Consider the following 19,886-nt stretch of genomic DNA (forward strand, 5'->3'; position numbering starts at 1 on the left):
TTCTTTTATTTTTTCTCTCAAACCAAATAAAGGAAGAGGAATTTTGAATTTTTTCCCCCTTTCCTTTCCTTCTCCATAGGTACCAAACAAACCCAAATCAATTTTAGCTATCCAAATAAATATAATTAAGTGAAAGAATTTCCTTTCTTTCACTTTCTTTCTTTTCTTTTCTCTCGCCTTCTCACCGTCCAAAGTGAAAAGACTTGCCATTGCTCAATATTTTTGCAATTACCAGAATTCTCAGGGTGCAGTCACTGTAATAAACCGAATCCTAAGGGACGCAAATTGCAAAAGGTCTAAAGTCTAAAGACAGCAATTTTGGGGGGCTTTTGGAATTCCAACAGAAAATATAAGTCCAAACCCTCTCTCTCTCTCTCATGTGCTCTCGACGCTGTGCAGCTCCACGCTCAGAGCCACCCAGTTACAGACGAAGAACAATTAGGCCCTAGTAATAAAAAACTAAAAGCCCTCAAATTTTACAGGTTCAACCGAGAAGCTACGACGGCTTGTATAGGTAACCCACGCAATAAGCTGGGAAGAGGGTTAGCCGCCATGGCAATGGGCATGTCTACTCAAAGCAGCAGCCCCTTCAAAAAACCCTCTTTCCCTGCTCTTTTCTTGTTTTCAAGCTCGCCTCTCCCCTCTTCTTGGCGCTGCTTTTGGGCTTCCTCCAGAAAAGCCGTACGCAGGTTCAGTTTCAGTTCCACCTGTAGTTCAGTTTTTAGCTTTTTTCTTCTTGTGCTTGATGTTTTTTCGAGATGGGTTTTTCGATTTTCTCTAGTTTTTGGTAGTTGGGTTTTCGTTTTTTCTGATACTCATGTTCATCTTTCATGTTTTGGTGGCTAGTGAGTCAGTGAGGGTAGTTGCCTGTGGAGTGCCCGGCTGATAGACGAAGGTATTGGTGGAGCTCTTATTTGGACTAGGGCCTCTCCACAGGATTGGACCTGCACAAGGAACGCCCACCATTAGTACCTAACCGGTCAGAGTCGGCCGGGAAGGCACTCCGATAGTTAAGAAAGTAGCTGTAGGGGGAGGAAGGATATGGAAGCTCTAGGGTTAGTATGAGCGGCGTACCTCTTAGGGTTTTGTCTTTACCCTTATATAGAACCTCCAAACTTGCCCTCCAAGCATACGCATGTTTGGCACGCGGTAACCGCCTCGGTTGAAATCACGTATGACGTAGGCTGGAAGACTGTTATGCTCACGTGTGTGAACCACCTTCTGTAAATCACACAGGTCTTACTAGTCGGACCCGGGTCGGGTGTACCCGCAACATACAGTTCAGGTAAGAAATCTTGGCTACTTCAAACAAGGTCCGAGCCCTTCAAGCCAAAGTTAAGGGACTCGGTACGATAACCTTCGGCTAGGCTTAGAGGCTGCATGTTCTACAGCCCGTCGTTCCCCGAGCCACTTGGGTATGCATGGTTCAGACCACATAACAGTCGGCAGTTCAGCCCACTACATTGCCTTTCATCAATTGGTATATGGAATCTTCATCTGGCATTTTGCTTTATGGGTGGGGTTATTACCTGGGCTTGCACTGTTGCATTGTGGTTTAGTTTTGTGCTTGCTTCTTGAGTTTTGTGGAGGGAAATAGCTTACCTCTTGTTTTCCCTCCACAAATTCCTCAATGAAACCAAGATTTAATACAGCCTGTGAAGACGTTCAGCTTCAATATTATCTATTAGAGCTTGTTCTAAATTGGTTAAATTATCACCTTCAAAACTACTCCATCCGTCCCAAAATGTTTGTCCGGTCCGCAAAACTAGAACTCAAAAATAATGCAATCCTTTCAAGAAAAAATTCAATTTTTTTTCATAAATTTAAAGAACTCATCGATATCTAGTGAATTGTTGAAAATTGAGTCCTTGTTTTGCGGACCGGACAATCATTATGGGACGGAGGGAGTAGTATATGAGCATGGGCACTCTGTCCACTTATTGCCAATTGGTTTTGAGTTGGATGCTTCAATATGGAATCAGAACGGGGCCCATTCCACCTCACATTTTGAAACTTTACAATTGACACTCCACGATGACATGCCCAACCTAAAAGGTTTCATGATGTAGTCTCAAAAAAGGCTGTATGTGACATACCTCAAAACAGGCTGCACGTGAGAGGATGTTAAGGAAATACAATCCAATATTGCTTGGGTATAGAATGGGTGATCACTTAATGTAATGTTGGGATCTCTCCACCTAATTGTTTAAGCTTTTGGGCTGGATGCTTTAACATAGTATCAAAGCTAGTCTTTTGGAGGCTTCTCGACAAGACTCTCTTAATTGATTATCCTGTTGTGTGTCGCATGTGCAGGGATGTGTTAGAGAATAGAGCTTGTCCCGCACTAGTTAATTATCACCTCCAAATCTAGTATATAAGCATGGGCCGCCTCTCCGCATTTTGCCAATTGGTTTTGAGTTGGATGCTTTAACATTATCTTCCACCAAATGTATTTAGTCTGCTCTTGAAGGTTGAATTTTTAACTGATGTAGATGGATGATGCCGGACCCTTGAGGTTTTTCATGTTACTGTACTTGTATGTGCCTAGCATCTTGGGCAAACCAACCTCGGTTATATAATTATTGCCAATACAACTAGTGATCTTTTTCCTTTGATAGGAAATCATGGAATGCATTGCTGTTTTTGTTATTTAAGTTGGTAGTTCAGATATGAAATTTAACTTTGAATGTTATTGAAATGAGTCCTAGCTACCTAATGCAGTTCAGTCAAATATCTGAATTTTGTGAATGAGTTAATTAAGATGAATTGCTTCGCTGGGCACAGAAAAAACAAAATTGCTTTCAGGTAATTTGCCACGCGTAAATAATCTTGGCTGGAACATATTGTGTCAGAGCAGGGTGATAGTCTTTCTTTCGTTTCTTTTTTTTTTAAGAGGTCAGAGTGATAGTTTGGTTGTTGATTAAGCATCTTTCCAGTTGCATTTCATGCAATCAATTGTTGACTATGCACTCTAAAAGGTTTCATTTTATATTCCCCATCTTGTTGGGGATACACTAGATTGTTTTCCTTTCTCCACAAGTTGACTTACCTTTCAGTTGTAATTGACGTTTCCCCATTGATTTGCAGGCACGGGGATTGTGCACTCCACAATGTTGCCGGTCCATTACCTAATATGGTTATGTTCAGTAGTTCTTTTCAGTTTAAACGAGGTGCAAGCTACAATACCATGTCATCTGAAGAGAATGTTAAACAAGATGACATGGAGTTGTATCTTCAATCTATTGGATGGACGCTTGAGGTTCCTGAGCAGGTGAGCAACCCTTCCATCTCACATGCTCGGATGCTTCCTGATTACCCACCTCAGTCTAGCACTATAGAAAACTCCTCTGGGGGTTCTAGTAGCCTGCAAAGGCTTGGGGAAGAGAATGAACAAGGAGATTGCTTCAGCGCAAGTGCTTCTTCTGGTGCTACTGCAATACAACTGCTTGAGAAGACACAACTCTTTAAGGACAAGAAGGGGGCAGGTTGGGGTAATCACAAGAACGGAAATAGAAATATTGGAATTTTATCGGAAGTAACTACTGGAACGAGTGTGGACAGTGGGAGAGAGGGTTTTGAAGATGGAAGTACTTGTTATGCTTCGAATTTTTATGAAGATTTGTGTCCTTTGGATATTGAAATAGCCAGCAGAGAAACAACTTTACAACATTCAAGGAACAGCAACCAATCTGATGCTGGAAATGGAGCTTTAAGAGGCTCAACGGGAGAAAAGCACTTGAGAGATGCCTCAGATCAAGGAATTTCTACACCTCGGCATAAACCCACTCAACAACCAAAAAATTCAAAGAATGGTGAAGGGGATGATAGCATTATTAATGGTCATGCTTCACACATGCCAGCTGCTGAACAAAAATGCAGTAGGAGAAACTACATTACTGATAATAAGGCTGGTGATCCTCCTCTTCGTTTCTCTAGGGAACATGATTTATCTTCAACGCTGACATCCCCATCATATGTCCAGCTCGAGTGGCCACCATCAGGGGAGTTCTTAGAGGAATGGGATTTCATAAAATCCAAGCATATTGATGGTAGTGTCTCTGTAAGCGAAGCCACTTTTATGCCAACAACTGGTCAGGAACCCGATCCTTACAAGAGGCTTCTCCAGATTTATGACAAGGTTCTTATAGTTGATAGTATCCCCATGGCAAGGGAAATTGTGGGAATGCTTACAAATCAGTACAGGCATCTTGTCCATGCATGTGATACAGAGGCATGATACATACTTAAAACTTACAATTAATATATTTCACGTCATTCATGTATCTGTATAGCCGTGGGTGCACCTATTCCTATGAACTTGTGGAAGTTATTGTGTCAATTTATGCTTTTCAGGTGTCAAATATTGATGTCAAGCAGGAAACACCAGTTGACCACGGAGAAATAACCTGCTTTAGTATTTACTGTGGACCCAAAGCAAATTTTGGCAACGGAAAATCTTGCATTTGGGTAGATGTTCTTGATGGCGGTGGCAAGAGTCTTTTAGTTGAATTTGCTCCTTTCTTTGAAGATCCATCTATAAAAAAGGTAATGTTAGTGGTCATAATCAATGACTAAAACTATAGGTCATCTGTTTATTGTGATTCTTGCGACCACTGATCCATTTGCTTATATTTTTGGAAACATATATGGCTGTATCATTTTGCATTGTTGTACTTATGGTTTGATTATAAATTTATAAGGAACTTGGGTTACCATACAAAGCCCATCAATTTGATAAGGTGCTCTGTCTTTTGTTTAGGTTTGGCACAATTATAGCTTTGATAGGCATGTTATAGAGAACTATGGGATTAAAGTTTCTGGCTTTCATGCTGACACCATGCATCTGGCTCGACTATGGGATTCTTCAAGACAAACGAAGGGTGGTTATTCTCTAGAAGCACTCACAGGTGACCCGGCGGTGTGTGGTGATAAAAATATGGTTGGTAAAGTATCTATGAAAAACATCTTTGGCAGGAGAAAGTTGAAAAAAGATGGATCTGAGGGAAAAATTATCACCATTCCTCCCGTTGAAGAGCTACAAAGAGAAGAGAGGAAACCATGGATTTGCTATTCTGCCTTAGATGCAATGAGCACACTAAAGCTCTATGAGAACTTGAAAAGCAAACTATCAGGGAGGGAATGGAAACTTGATGGATGCACAAAAGGACGTATGATCGACTTTTATGAGAAATATTGGCGCCCATTTGGTGAGATTCTTGTCGAAATGGAAGCTGAAGGGATGCTGGTTGATCGAGTATATCTTGCTGAGATCGAGAAAGTGGCTCAAGCAGAGCAGCAAGTTGCTGCTAACAGATTTCGCCGTTGGGCATCTAAGTATTGCCCAGATGCTAAATACATGAATGTAGGAAGTGATGCACAGTTGCGCCAGCTCTTTTTTGGTGGAGCTCAAAACAGGTTTGACAAACATCAGTTTAGCTTTTAATGGAAAATGCTGTGGAAAAACTGGTGTAAACTTTTTTTCAGGCAGTTTTTTTTTGCGCCTTATCTCTGAGAAAGGCGATATTACTGCTAAACACATGTCAAACAGGCAAATGTGTATTTGGATCTTATCCCCATTTTTGTGCCTTGCTCATGTGCTGTTACTTATTCAAATTTATGCTTTTGAAGTTTACTGATAATTTTTTTTCAGTAGCTGCTTAGTAGGTATTTGAAGTTATCATTGTCTTTTCTCCTAGAGATTGGGATTTACAGCACAATAAACTCAGCACATAATAAGTTGTTTAAAATTTCAACATATTAACATAAATTCAATTGGATAACAGAATTTTTGCTTGCTAATATAATGATTACTGTAAGTCCAAGACTGTAAAGCTTCTCTTCACATGTTTTTGGTTCTTCATTCACTTGTCAAAAATCAAAATAGTCTTGGTGGGACAACATCCAACCGCTTACTTTCCCGTGTTTATGATATGCAGAAACTTGAGCCAGCAGAAGCTCCACATTTCCTCTAATTTTCTTTATTTTCTTTTCACAGCAAGGATCCAAACGAGAGCCTTCCAGATGAGAGGGATTTTAAAATTCCCAATGTTGAGAAAGTGATCGAAGAAGGCAAGAAAACTGCCACAAAATTCCGCACGATTAGACTGCATAGACTACTTCGTGATACTCGGATAGACCCTGAGATCTATACTGCATCTGGTTGGCCCTCTGCTAGTGGAGACGCTTTGAAGACCCTTGCGGGCAAGGTTTCTGCAGAATTTAGTTTTACAGATGAATCTGATTCATTGCAGAAGGATGCCAATGTTGGAAATTTGCCTGAAACCAAGGTCCCAGGGGTAAAGGTCGGAGCTGTTAGTGAGTGCACCGAATCTGCCTATGGTACGGCTTATGCTCCGTTCGGAAGGGGAGAAAAGGGGAAGGAGGCATGCCATGCCATTGCTGCTTTATGTGAAATGTGCTCTATAGACTCTTTGTTATCCAACTTCATCCTCCCCTTGCAGGTAATTCTTCTGCAACATTTAGTGGTTACACAGTGTGAATCTTGTATGATGGATGAGAACTGAATTTGATATGTGGATATGCTGCCCTACACGGCCCCGGGCCCATATTGGGCAGTGTCTTTGGTTGAAATTTATGCCACGAAATCTTAAATTCGAACTTATTACTGTTACTTATACTGGTTTCTTTCTACAACAGGGCAGTCATATAGCAGGCAAGAATGGGCGTATCCATTGTTCTCTAAACATCAACACAGAAACTGGGCGCTTATCAGCTAGGAGACCAAATTTGCAGGTTCAAATTTCCTTGACAAGTAATAGAAGTTGTATTAGAGAACATCCAAGGGGGCACCACCCGTAAACAAGAAAAAGGAACGGAAGGCAAAAAGAGGAAAGAAACAAGAAATAGAAACAGCACCCCTTCAAGACTCTAAACCCTGCTCCACTTTAGAGTTATATTTTGCTTCAATTTTCTGCACCAATGTCACCATAGCCGCCTACTCATGATCTTGATGAGGAAACTCGATGTACTTGGTTAAGCCTTTTAGTTTTTCCAATCCCCACTTTAAGTTATGGTTCTTCCTCTAACCCCTTAATGACGCGGCTGTCATTAAGGGCCACCCCTGCAAATTTGCAGGTTCATGACTTTATCCTCTGGGAATCTAGCTAATTTAGAGCTGTACATTATAACTTGTAACTACAGGACTCATATCCTTCACATTTCCTTAGACGGCTGTCACTTCCCTGTTGATGGTTTGTAGTATATGGTTATTAACTGTGTCACCACCATACTTCAGATGTCCATCTAAAGACAAACGTATTGATTTTTGTTTTTGCTGTAATCAGAATCAGCCTGCTTTGGAGAAAGATCGCTATAAGATCCGCCAGGCATTTATTGCTGCACCAGGAAACTCCCTTATTGTTGCTGATTACGGGCAGGTTAGTCACTTCATACTATTCTTCTTTTCATTACTTATTTCTTGTCTTTGAGCCATTTTTCTCTTTATTGATTCAAATTCTTGATTGGCGTGTATCTGCATATTAGCTGGAACTTAGGATTCTTGCACATCTTGCCAACTGTAAGAGCATGTTGGACGCCTTTGAGGCGGGTGGTGACTTCCATTCAAGGACGGCGATGAACATGTATCCACACATTCGTAAAGCTGTTGACCAGAAGCATGTGCTTCTTGAATGGCATCCTCAACCTGGTGAAGAAAAGCCGCCGGTCCCTTTACTGAAGGTAAACTATTGAGTTTCTGTTGTAGTCCAATAGCATAACTTTCCAGAAACTGCAACCATATGGTATCAACCATAGAGTTTCATTTATTCTCTGCCCCCCTCTTCTGTTTGGTTTGAGTTGAGTGGAGTTGTGTCAAAGACTATGATTTTGCCTGACAAAAAGAGTTTTGTTGGCACTGGGAATGTTTGATTAGGAGGGTACAAAACTCCAGATTTAACTAATATGTATTTCCTCAGTTGACATTACTGCAAGACATATTTGATCTTTTTATCTGCCTTTCTGAAGGAAATTGAGATTAGTGGTGAATATGAAATGAAAGACTTAGTGGCCATATCCAAGAGATTGAATATTGAAGCTGTATTGTGAGATCCAAGAAAAGCCATAGAGTGGTGGTATGGGAAATTACTCAAACTTGTATACTTGTGCAATTAGAATCCACAGTGGGATGGATTCAAGAAAACTTTGTCCTTGTAAATTTAAATTCCTGAGTTGTGGTTTTCAGAAAGACTAGTATACTTTCTTATCATGCATCTCCAGCCACAATGCAATACAGATGTTTTTGTGCTGAATTTATCTATCGGAAAGTAACTGGAAGTAGTATTGACCGATTTGGGGAGAGATAAATTCACAGTGCTTTTGCCAGCGCCTGAACCTGCAATCGCTTATTCAAACCATAAACCTACCTCCTGAGAATATAATTAGGTATGCACGCTGATTAGTGAAGTTTTAACTATTATCTTTGAGAGAAGAAAGTTCTGCCCCTTGAGATTGAAAACATTGTTACGTAGTAAACAGCAGGCGGTAACGTAGATCATTGAAGTGGTAAAACTACAAGTACTTGGCTAATTGCATAATAAGCATCACAAAAGAAAAGGTTCAAAAAGAAGACTTTCAGCCCGCAATGAATTTTGTAAAGAGGCTACATTATAATGCAATGCCTTTAGGTCGATAATGAAACTGAATGTACATGCCATTCATTCATTCTCAGATAGTGTTGTAAGCACTTGTCTACTGCTAGTTGGTCGCCAACTTCTGTTTCTTTTGTTGAGAATGTATAGTTAAGACATATATTACTTTTCACGTTAAGGATTAATGAACAGACAACTCAAGGAGTTGTTTTCTGATGAGATTGTGATCACTCATTTATCGGGAATTCTTCTTTAATGGTTTTTCTTTTTTCCTTTTGCTTTAGGATGCTTTTGCTTCTGAAAGAAGGAAAGCAAAGATGCTCAACTTTTCCATTGCTTATGGGAAAACTCCAGTGGGTCTTGCCCGTGATTGGAAGGTTGTATCCCAAACTTGGAATGAAATGACTTATTGTCTGTTTGGCACTGATAGTTTGATGTGAGTAATTTTTGTTTCTGCTCCCAGGTTTCTGTAAAGGAAGCAAAAGAAACTGTCGATCTCTGGTACAATGAGAGACACGAAGTGCGGAAATGGCAGGAAGAACGTAAGAAGGAAGCTCAAAAAGATAGTTGTGTTCACACATTGCTAGGAAGGGTCCGCCATTTCCCTTCGATGAAGAATGTCACACCCTATCAAAAAGGTCATATTGAACGAGCTGCCATCAACACCCCAGTCCAGGTTCTTTTATCTCAGCATCTTCACATGTCCTCTCACACTTCTTAAGGTATCAAGTTCTGATATAAACTTTCACATCAGGGTAGCGCTGCTGATGTTGCCATGTGTGCCATGATAGAAATATCAAAGAATGCTCGTTTGAAAGAGCTTGGATGGAGGCTGCTATTGCAGGTCAAGTTAATTTATTTGTCAATAAAGCGCTCTCCACCTGCCCTGGAATGAAAAGAATAGGAAAACTAATCTACAGAAAAATGTGCTACATATATGCACACCCAAAACCACTCAGTTCAGCTCTAATTGAAATTGCATGACAAAACTGATAGATTTCCAAGCGATACTTTGATTCAACGAGTTGCATTTGGCTGTTAACTATCCAGTTATTTGCACATTTTCTTTTATTTTAATCAAAAACCTCTGTTTGGTTTATGTTTGCGTGATATTTGGTGCAGCCGCTTCTTATCTACTTCTGGCACTCTTTACTCTTGACATTTTTGTTCTTTATACCAATTACTAGTGGGCTTTTAGTTTATGCAATTTTCCAAAACAGCTGGTTTTCAAGCTCTCCATAAGTTGAGTTTATACTCATAGATATTTGGACATAATCAGCACTTTTTGCCATCTTTCTTACATTATTTGGTGGCAACAATGCTAGCAATGTATTTTGGATGCCTTCTGGTGTGATGTTATAACTTCCTCGAGATTTTTTTATTTGATCATCATCTTACAATCTAACTGATGGTTTTCGTAATCTGAAAAACTCACTCTTCTGGGGAAACAGGTTCATGATGAAGTAATCCTTGAAGGACCAACAGAGTCTGGCGAGGAGGCCAAGGCCATCGTTGTTGACTGCATGTCCAAACCCTTTGACGGCAAGAATATTCTGCAGGTTGATCTCTCTGTCGATGCCAAATGTGCTCAAAACTGGTATTCGGCAAAGTAAGTAGTCGGGTACAAGTCCCACACAGTTTTGTCTTTCCCCACCCCAGAGTCCAGGCCACACGTGGGTAGTTCGGACATCTCAATCTGAAGCAGCAGGTGTTCGAGGTCTCTTCTTTGCTGGAGCACGGGCTGCTCAGGCAACCCACTGCAATTACTGCTTCCAACTTGCTATCCTAAAGAGAGACAGTTGTTACGTTCGTGCTGATGTGATTTTTTGACTTTGCCAGAAGCGGCAGTCACGATTGGCTGTGGATTGGGTAGGTAGTGTGAATAGTGAAGCTTGGGAGAGATCCACCAATGTGCATAAGATTCTTGATGTTTAGACACAGATTGTTGTTATTGCCATAGAATCTGTGATATGGGGTTCCACTATCTGTGTCTCTCTAATTTCACTTGACTTTGTTTGGAAGGGGGATGAACTTAATCTGATTTTGCACAGTGCAGTCTGTGGTTGAGTTGGGCTTTCGAAGGTCCAAACTGTGTTATTGCTTAGCCCCCCACATAAATCACCGGAACTGGGTCTGAATACTTGAGAACTAGTGAGATTAGACATGAATCAATTTTTTTTTTTTTTTTAAACAGCCGAGATATGAATCACTTGATACGCTGGTTTTCTGGGCAGAAATCTAGTTTTAGATTACTTCGAAAGGAACTGTTGCATTAGACCACAGAAATGAATTTTCAAGGTATTTTGATATCCAAATATTTTTGAGAGTCAGTTTATCTATGACAATTTCATGTTTTGTAGTCAATTACGACCTGTTGTGATTGTTACATTTTCCAAAGCGAAAATGGCTTTTGGAAATTTGAAAGTATCTTTGTTGTCTTCTCTTTAGAATTGAGTTAGTTTTTAAAGAAATTCCTCTGAAACAAGCTCCAACTTTCTTTTATAAAACGAGTTATGGGATGCGGATTCTGAAATCAGTGATGTACAAAATGAAATCTAAATTGTTCAACAAAATAGGGAGAAAGAGCTTTCAGCTGATCTTCCACCCCAACGTATATCACTGATGCAAGTACGTCTGATTTCTTCCACCCTGACGTGTATCACAAAGAGGTAAGTATGTCTGATTCCACATTCAATCAAATCAAAATCATATGTTGCAAGTCACTCATCAATTGTATGTTGTTCTGCAGAAATTCACCTCACCTATGTATAGATACATGTTCATTACAACCAAACCAAAAAAAGTCATAAAATACAAAAACCCAATCCCTACATGCTGCTAAGCTCGCTTACGATTACTTCTCCAGCTGTTGTAGATTGATTCCCCAGGCCGATGCCAACTGCAACAAGAGTTGGTCGGGTGTTGCGCCTTCCCAGTCCTCAGGTGGGTCAACTGCCGAGCAAGCTTCGTGTAAATTCACCAAAAGCGCCCTTTTTACTTCACTTGGAATGCCTAGGACATCAGGTCCGTTTTCCCCCACGACGTCTACCAACTGCATAAAAAGAAGAGTGAAACACCAATATAAAGCGTAAGGCTATGATCCTTTAAGTTATTGACATTGTTTCCAAACAAAACCCAGATAGGAGAAGCAAACTATTTGTAGCACAACATATCAGACCATGAGAAAAGAATCGATGCTGGCCTTCCACTTTATGAAGTTAAAATGTCTATTTTATTTTTTTTCAAAACCTCCTCAAAGCCCCAAACGACTTTACCCAACCCATGTGTCTTATTAACAATAGAACAGACGCCTGGTACCCCATTAAAGACCATCTCCACCGAAAAACATGTAGCAAACCAGCAGCGAAATTCGAATCTTCAAACCACAAAACAAAAAGAGGTAAAAAAAAAACTAGCACATATAGAGACTGAATGCATTTAGCTATGCTCTTGCCTTGCATCAAAGCGCAATATTCTGTTTCCTGAACATTCCCTGAGTCTTACCAGTTGCCACTTACTAATCAATGCATGCATCCAATTAGGCCCACAAATGAAAGGAGCCAAACCAAGTTTCAGTGTCTTCAAGCCTAGCTCATTACTTTTTTACATTGTTCGAGCTCAAGACTAAAGCCTAAATAATCCAAAGCTCGCTTCGAGTTGACTAACTCCTAACGTTGTCCAGGGCTTAGCACACGAACAAATCTTTTATGATGGCCTCTATGTCATAAAAGCTCATAATATACAACGACTACAGTGAGGGTCAACATGGAAAGACTAACGCCCCAAGTCGAGCATTTTTCTGTAGTTCTCTTTGGGAATGGTCTTTTATGGGTTACGATGATTCTGTAGTTCTCTCTGTCACCAATTTCTACTGTTCTCCATGAGTCAAGCATTTTCTTTGCAAATGGGCTACTAATGGTGGTGATATTGCTGAAATGGGCGGAAGTCCTCTTTACAGAAGTCATCAAGGTGAACTCGCGGATGAGCTTCAACCTGTGTTTATACTGCTAATTGATAACTATAGGGAGGGAAGTAACACAATGGTGTTCTGTCACCAACAAGGAACAACCATAGATGAGCATATTTTAAGGTGTTTCTTCTGCAAGAACTTTGAAGATTATAGAAATTACTTAAATGGTTTTAGACCATTCTGCTTCTTGTTCCTTAATTAAACTCTCAAATTATATATTTCATTATGATCCCTGCTAGATTTTGACCTTGTAAAAAAAAGTTTTACGCTAAAGAACATGAGAAAACCGGGAAAAAGAAGTACCTGTTGAATCCAATATAAACAAATGTCGAACAAGTTTGGCTCGCGGAGAAACTCTGCAACAGCATGTAAAACCTCACATGCCACCTCATTTGAGAGTTGATCGACCACTGCTCCTGATTTATCCATTAGTTTCACAAGCAAGAGATCATCGCCCGTAGACAAAACTTCGGCATAAGCCGTATCCATATCTCCCACATGAAGCGCATCCATGGCATTACTCCAAGAAGTCCAGACTGGGTCCCGCTCTGGCACAGCATTGTCATCCCCCATGGCTTCTGCAGTCAACTCTGGAATAGCCACTCTTGAATTTCGACTCACAGTTCCATTGTCATCGCCAGCTACTCTAATTGCTTCCAAGGTTGCTTCATCCTTTGAAGCTTGCCAAACGCTTCTTGCCGAAGGCCCTTCACCTTTATCCCAAGCTCTCCTATTCCCAACCTGATCACTCTCATGTTCTGACCTGGGTGACCTACCGTCCATAGCACCACCACCACCACCTAAGACTCTCCTAGATCCCATTTGCCCATTTTTGCCATAATAGTGAAAATCCCGCACATCAGAAACGTCGGATCTCCAAGAAGGTCCCCTTCCTCTCATTGATGAACCTATGTTATCCGATGGGCCATACCTCTCCCCAAAGGGTACCCACCCATCACCACTTCTCCCCAACTTGGCACCATAGTCATGGAAGCCATTATACTTGCCTGAAGACCTATTAGAAGACCCTTCAAACCCTACCATAAAATTACTACCCCTTCGAGTAGAGATTGACAAGTCATGAACCATATCTTCAACTACTCTCTCCAAACCTCGCACCCTGTTCTCTAGAGTCACCATGCTATCGTGAGACCCACCCATGAAATCCTGCAAGATAAGATAATTAAATTGAAACAACTGACATTTATTTCCTTAAACTAATTGAAACAAGTGACGTACGAAGTCCTTTTTGATGCAGACAAACTTCAACAGACCTGCAACATATTCATCAGATGAGATTGCTGTCTCTCGAGTTGTGATAATTGTCTCTGGATAGCCAACCAATTTGTTCTGGAGTCTTTCCCATTCCCTCTCTCTTCAGCCCATTTATCCCGGGCAAACTCATCCAAATCTCGCTGTCTAGAAAACACACCAGAATTACCTTTCTCTGTGCTACGGCACTTGATGTTGAGAGATGCCTCATTTGGCTGAGAGTTACCCATTGGCCTTCCCCTTGAATCCTTATCATTTGGCTCTGATTCCTCTTCATTCTGCGTACTTGCAGAATTGAGACACCGACGAGGGACAACCACCTCTACGGGCAAATCATCTGTGACTCTTGTTTCAAGTCTCTGGAAGAATTCAGGGTTCAATTCTTTCTCAGTTAGTGCTGGCGCCTTCTTCTTCAATATCCCAACTGCTTTGTCTAAAATGTTGCCACCCTTTCCTTTATCAGTAGGAGAAGACCCATTTGATGAATCCTTTGCTGATGTCTCAGTTTTGCTTTCACCATGAGTTGGAACTTTAGGGTTATTGTTTTCTAGCGACTCAGCTGATTCGGGATTTCCACCATCTGAAAGGATTGAGCACATGGAAGGAAAGTGGACAATGAATACACCAAAATAAAGGAAATCACTAATCAGCTTTTCAAGGAGCACTCAAGTGAGGAACATGCACTTCTAAACTTACCATGAGATGAAGCTTTCTGGTCTTCAGAAGCTCCGTCACCTCCTTTTGCAATTTTCTTCCATAGTTGCAGTGCCTCCACCATGCTATCCCTGACAGGTTTGATCTGCAAAATCAATTGGTCATTTCAACTTGGTCATAAGACTCATAACGACTAATGCATAAGGGGGAGATCAGGAACAGCCTCCTACAGCAATTGCTTCTGATTTATTTTCAGAAATCAATTTCAAGCACACATATACCATCATCAGGGCTTTTTTATGGAATCAAGGACTAGTGGATGGAAGGGCACGAAAACAGGAAATGGAAAAGCTAAATTTGTTATTTGGTGTCCACAGCAATTTCCTTTTCCTTACTAAACCCTTCCACAAGATGGTACAGACATATCCCAAAGTAAAGACTAAGAAATGATATATGAACCACATTACTATACATAAGTCTCCCAAACAGATTGTAGAGAAGACCTGCTCCCTTCAGTCATGCTCTCTTACAGATGTTCCATCGCGCTTTCCAAAACATTCAGGAAGTGCAGTTCCACCGATACTTATGATAGAATTTGAGAGCAGGGTTCAAGCAACCATTTGAAAACGGACTTTAACAAATGTCTAATGCCCGACAGGACCTTAAGACCCAGTTTGTTTTGGGATTTTAGATTTGGATTTGTAGGTGATGAGTGTAGAGAGAAATAGAGTAATGATCAAAAATATGGGTAATGATTGGAGAGAGATAGAGAGAAAAATGAAAGTAATAATTGGAGAGAAATAGAATAATAATTAGAATCCAAAACCCTTAACCAAACAAGGTCTAAAATATGCTGACTACTCTCTCATGCCTAACAATGAATGATACTACAAAGTGATCACCACAACTTCAGGCGACTACTATGCGTCATGCTACAAATTCAAGGATAAATAATGGAAATGTAAAGAGCTTGGGCATAATGATGCAACTCAAACTCAAATGATGAAACCAACCAAACCACGATGTAAGGCCACTAGTCGGCTCGAGCCCTCCCCCCCCCCCCCCCCCTCAAGGAAATGAATACAGGAAACTTAAAAAGGGTTAGGGTGAAAATGAGAATGTGAAAATAAGTTCATTCTAGATGGTGACACATGGCACTTGTGACCATGTAAGGTCACAAAAACTGACCAACTTGTTCTCATGCAATACCTAAGGCGAGAAATTCTAGACCATTCTAGCTCAGGGAGTTTGTAGATGTGCATAGCAGCATAAGGAACTAATCAGCGTCTAAACCTTTTCTCTTTCATCTTCAATCGACAGGAGAATTTCGTTAATCTCAATGGAACAAATCAAGAAATTAGTCTCTAAATTGAAAATGCTATTGAATAACACAATCAAATAAGCATACTGAAGAAAGAACACAGGACATTTTCCAAAGCAGATATCTGCCCTAATGTTCATAAAACTTGAATGCAATAGCTGGGAGCCTGGGACCATAGTAGATGTAGACGTAGGCATCCTTCTGGTGCCCAATGCAGCAAAAGCGCTCTAAAGATGATTATTACCTAGAAGAAAGATTACTTAGTCACCTTGTCAAAGCGGCAGGCCTCAAGCACCGTCACCATGGAAGAAGCTCCATCTTCAATTAAGTTGCTTGAATGCAATGCTAAAGCACTTAATGTATCAGCTGCAGCTTTACGTGTTGCCCAATCTGTGCTTCCAAGGCAGTCATGAATGCTATGCAGCAATGATTCCAAGTTCTGTGGTGCAATAGCCCCTACCTACGAGAATTGAAAAACAAAGAAGATATAAATGTAAGGATCTGAATGAGTACAATCCAACAAACTATACGGATCATTGAATTCTATGAATCACAGAAATCACACAAAAGAAAAACGAAAGCAGGAGAAGAAAACAAAACACGAAGATATACGAAGTTCGGCAACATGCCTACTGTAGCCACGTCAGTTCAGTATTGAATCAACAGAATACACACACAAGTTCTCTCACTCAAGATACAACAGCCTGTCCCTAAGATCTGATGTTATATTAAATTACGTATTAGCACGTTAGAAACAAGTCTGATGCGCTGCGTCCATCTAGACAAACTTGATCTCCTTCCGAACTGCCTCCATCCAAGGCCGTCTGGATGGGATTTACTCAGCCTCAGGAATGAATTCCTCGCACATGCGTCCCGCACGGTCATGACCCAGTCCAGCCGGCAACTACTGCGACCTCCAATTCTGGCTTTACATCCCAACAATAAACTGAGGCTAAGTTTAGATGGAGCTTCTCAAAGAACTAAGATGATCTTAGAGCTTCTCAAAAAAACTTTTCTCAGGTGTGTTAAACGTTTTTTTTTTAACAACAGCATGTAGCAGGTCCAGCTTCTCTTCTTCCATTCTTGGCAATTAAACAAACTCTAAAACTCAATCAAATCATCACATATGAGTTTTGACACAACAGAAGCAGCATACCCGAATTAAAGACTACTCATAGAGCAAAAGTCAAGAAATGCACAAGAAACAATGAAACAAACAGCATTTAACCCACCTGAGACAAACTAGAAACCACTGGCAACAATGCAGCCTTAGCCAAGAAGTTAGGATTGCTCAGATACTTGCAGATCCTAGGGCACAGCTTCGAAAACGAACCCACGGGCGGTTCCAAGGCACAATCCACCATCTTCCCCATACACATTGCAGCCCCAACTTGCACCCCTTTGTTCTGTTCACTCATAGCTTCAAACAAGGGCTTCACAAACAACGAAACAACCACCGATCCCAAACCCGGGTTATCCCCCTCCCCTCCCTTCAAATACAGGGCCGACAGGGCACCAATGGCGTCTCTACACGCGTCCCTCACCCCCGAATCCGAATCCTTCAGCCTCTTGACAATGTGGGCAATGATTTTGGTCAAATGGGTGGCTGTTGAATCTGGGTGGGCGGCACAGAGGGCGGCTAATAGGCGCAGGGACTCTTTCTTGACGGCGGGTTTGTTGGGGTCGGTGGTGGCGTCGTAGAGGCAGTTGAGGAGCATCGGGACGGCGTCGGGGGTAAGGGTTTGGATGATTCTTTCGAGGTCTTCCGCTGCGATCTGGTGGGTGTCCCTATCGGAGAGCTTAGAGAGAGAAGTTAGGATTCTTTGCTTTAGTTCAATCATGGCCAGGTGGGATGAGAGAGAAGAAGATGGTGATTTTGACGGTGGGGTGGTGGTAGAGGTTAGAGTTTGGGATTTTGAGGGTTTTGAGGATTTGGGTGCCTGTGAACCCATTGATAAATTTTGCGAAATTGAAACAAGATTCAATTTCAAAGAGAAATCGATAGAGGGTTTGAATGACTTGCTATGGACTAACCATATAACACAATGTGATACAATTTCTAGAGAGAGAGAGGGTTACCAACCACCATGAAAGCAAAATCGAAGCTGCTGAGCGGGATGAGATCTGGGAGTGAACTACTACTACCCACCAAGTTTATTTTTTGAAAAAAATAGGAAGGGAAAAGAAATAAAGAAAGAAAGGGATCTGATGATCCATGTGCAGATGATCCATGTGACCGCTGAGATTAGATGGCTTCAAAGTTCAAACACACCGTTAAAACCGGCCTGCCAAATATGAAACCAATGTGGGCCGGAGCTGTAGATCCAATCTTCTACTATTTTTATTTGAGATTGTCTTATTTACGGAGGAGGTACTCCAAAGCCTGTTTACGGTACCAACCAGTCACGATTGTTCAAAAGTGTTCTGGATGGTTTGGATTTTAATAAAACTTGTTGTCCAAATTTACAAAAAGACTTTTATTATGAAAAGTAATAATGTCAAAACTGTTTTTGTAAGTGCCGAACTCTAGTTTATAAAAAGCACAAACCAATAATAGTTTTGACATTATCACCATCCAAAATTATACTATTTAACAATGAATTTTAATAATGAATCGGATCAATTGACATGGAGATGAGTTTGAATGTTTTAGGAAATGGAAACACGCATTATTAATAATCAGAGTCGGCCTTAACTTTTCGGGAGTTTAAAGCAAAAATTAATAATAGGGTCGTTTTTGTTAAACTATAATAAGGGATAAAAAGTAGTAGAATGTGCCCTTGCAATTCAAAATTTTTTGGAGGCCTAAAGCGACCGCAACACTTATTTTAGCTCAAGACCAGCTCTGTTAATAATGTACAGAAGACTCATAATTCATACCGTAAGTCCATAAATACAAGAAATAAAGTTTTGCAGAAAGTAGGTACTTGGTGTTTTTTTTGAAGATCAATGAACTTCATTGATAGTAAGAAAAATACAATATAATATTGTTATTACAATAATTAAAACAAGCCAATAACGAGCGAAACCCAACAAGAACATGAGGTACTCAAACACAGAAATACACAAAAAGCTATGCAATTGCCAAATGAAATAGATTATATGCTAAGGAGGTAATGGTGTTGGAACCCGCAAAATTGCCCTTCTCGGCAAATGAATAAATTATTACATGCATAACGAGCTCACTCTCGTCGCGATCACTGTGTCTCACGTCGGTGTGCCTTATCCGTTTCTTTAGACTTTTTGGACTTAAAAACAGGGAAACTTACGCTTTGTTCGTTTAGTAACTTTGGGTATTTTAGTTTTGGTAGTGAGTGGAGAGAAAAATAGGGTAATGATTGGAGAGATGAGTAATGATTGGAGAGAGATAGAAAGAGAAATAAAATTAATAATTAGAGAAATAATGTAATAATTAAAAAAAAATATAAAGTAATGATTGAAAAATAAAATTAAAACAAAGTAAATATGTTAAACGAATAAGGCCTTAGTCTCTTATCCGTTTCTTTGGACTTTTTGGACTTAAAAACAGGAAACCTAGTCTCTCCTAATAAAATGTAAAGATAAGGACCGGAGCAAACTACGTGGAGTAAATTATTAGCACGATTCAATGTCAGATAATGTTTGATTAAAAAATAAGATTGCCAGATCCTGCCAAGTGCATCTCGGCCGTTTCAAAAGTATTTTAAACGATTCGGATGCAAAAGTCCAGAACGGATTTAAAAAAAAAGAAAAGAAAAAAGAAAAAGATGTTTCGATCCGAGCCGTTGATTCCGAAATGAACGGCCAGATTGACCGCTCGATACCTGCTCGGCAGGGTCCCCAAGTCCCATTCCACCGCCAATAAAACACGAGAAAACTACTACTAATAAAACCTTTAATCATATAATACCAAAATCGTGTTCGGAGCCTTTCGTTGCATGCATGTGAATTCACTCTCATCGAACGACTGTAAACATTATTTCGTCCCGAGTTGTGCACTAGTAAAATAATGTTCCTAACGTTAATCGACAACGTGTCAAGATCACACCTTTTGATAAAGGGTTCAAAGCACTTTACAGAAAGT

At 40.5% G+C, this 19,886-nt stretch overlaps 2 protein-coding genes across 3 annotated transcripts; one reads left to right on the plus strand and one right to left on the minus strand.

Annotated features, from left to right (window-relative positions):
• The first annotated feature begins 350 nt into the window (after positions 1-350).
• LOC131321710 (DNA polymerase I A, chloroplastic/mitochondrial) lies at positions 351-10,695 on the plus strand. The gene is made up of 12 exons (XM_058352604.1): positions 351-689; positions 3,088-4,231; positions 4,354-4,545; positions 4,760-5,415; positions 5,996-6,461; positions 6,658-6,753; positions 7,305-7,397; positions 7,504-7,698; positions 8,891-8,983; positions 9,070-9,282; positions 9,361-9,450; positions 10,058-10,695. Exons 1-12 carry the CDS (start codon positions 553-555, stop codon positions 10,217-10,219), a joined length of 3,537 nt encoding a protein of 1,178 aa, XP_058208587.1. The 5' UTR covers positions 351-552; the 3' UTR covers positions 10,220-10,695.
• Positions 10,696-11,263: 568 nt separating this feature from the next.
• LOC131322445 (microtubule-associated protein TORTIFOLIA1-like) lies at positions 11,264-18,155 on the minus strand. 2 transcript variants are annotated; one of them, XM_058353766.1, is made up of 6 exons: positions 17,056-18,155; positions 16,092-16,283; positions 14,545-14,647; positions 13,851-14,428; positions 12,880-13,743; positions 11,264-11,658 (listed from the first exon to the last, which is right to left on the minus strand). In XM_058353766.1, exons 1-6 carry the CDS (start codon positions 17,773-17,775, stop codon positions 11,461-11,463), a joined length of 2,655 nt encoding a protein of 884 aa, XP_058209749.1. In that variant the 5' UTR covers positions 17,776-18,155; the 3' UTR covers positions 11,264-11,460. The 2 variants fall into 2 exon arrangements, with proteins under 2 accessions (XP_058209749.1, XP_058209750.1); XM_058353767.1 differs by having other exon boundaries at positions 16,092-16,279; positions 17,052-18,130.
• Between the last annotated feature and the right edge of the window lie 1,731 nt (positions 18,156-19,886).

This window comes from Rhododendron vialii, chromosome 4a (genome assembly GCF_030253575.1).
Source record: "Rhododendron vialii isolate Sample 1 chromosome 4a, ASM3025357v1".
Lineage (NCBI taxonomy): Eukaryota > Viridiplantae > Streptophyta > Magnoliopsida > Ericales > Ericaceae > Rhododendron > Rhododendron vialii.

What these genes read in the sequence shown, in the direction of transcription:
- LOC131321710 (XM_058352604.1), top strand. Translation starts at nt 553, where the DNA reads ATGGCAATGGGCATGTCTACTCAAAGCAGCAGCCCCTTCAAAAAACCC. An exon ending in TCCAGAAAAGCCGTACGCAG is followed by an intron (nt 690 to 3,087) that starts GTTCAGTTTCAG and finishes ATTGATTTGCAG; the next exon opens with GCACGGGGATTGTGCACTCC. An exon ending in CCATCAACACCCCAGTCCAG is followed by an intron (nt 9,283 to 9,360) that starts GTTCTTTTATCT and finishes CTTTCACATCAG; the next exon opens with GGTAGCGCTGCTGATGTTGC.
- LOC131322445 (XM_058353766.1), bottom strand. Translation starts at nt 17,775, where the DNA reads ATGGGTTCACAGGCACCCAAATCCTCAAAACCCTCAAAATCCCAAACT. An exon ending in AGGCCTGCCGCTTTGACAAG is followed by an intron (nt 14,648 to 16,091) that starts GTGACTAAGTAA and finishes TTGATTTTGCAG; the next exon opens with ATCAAACCTGTCAGGGATAG. An exon ending in ATCTGATGAATATGTTGCAG is followed by an intron (nt 13,744 to 13,850) that starts GTCTGTTGAAGT and finishes CTTATCTTGCAG; the next exon opens with GATTTCATGGGTGGGTCTCA.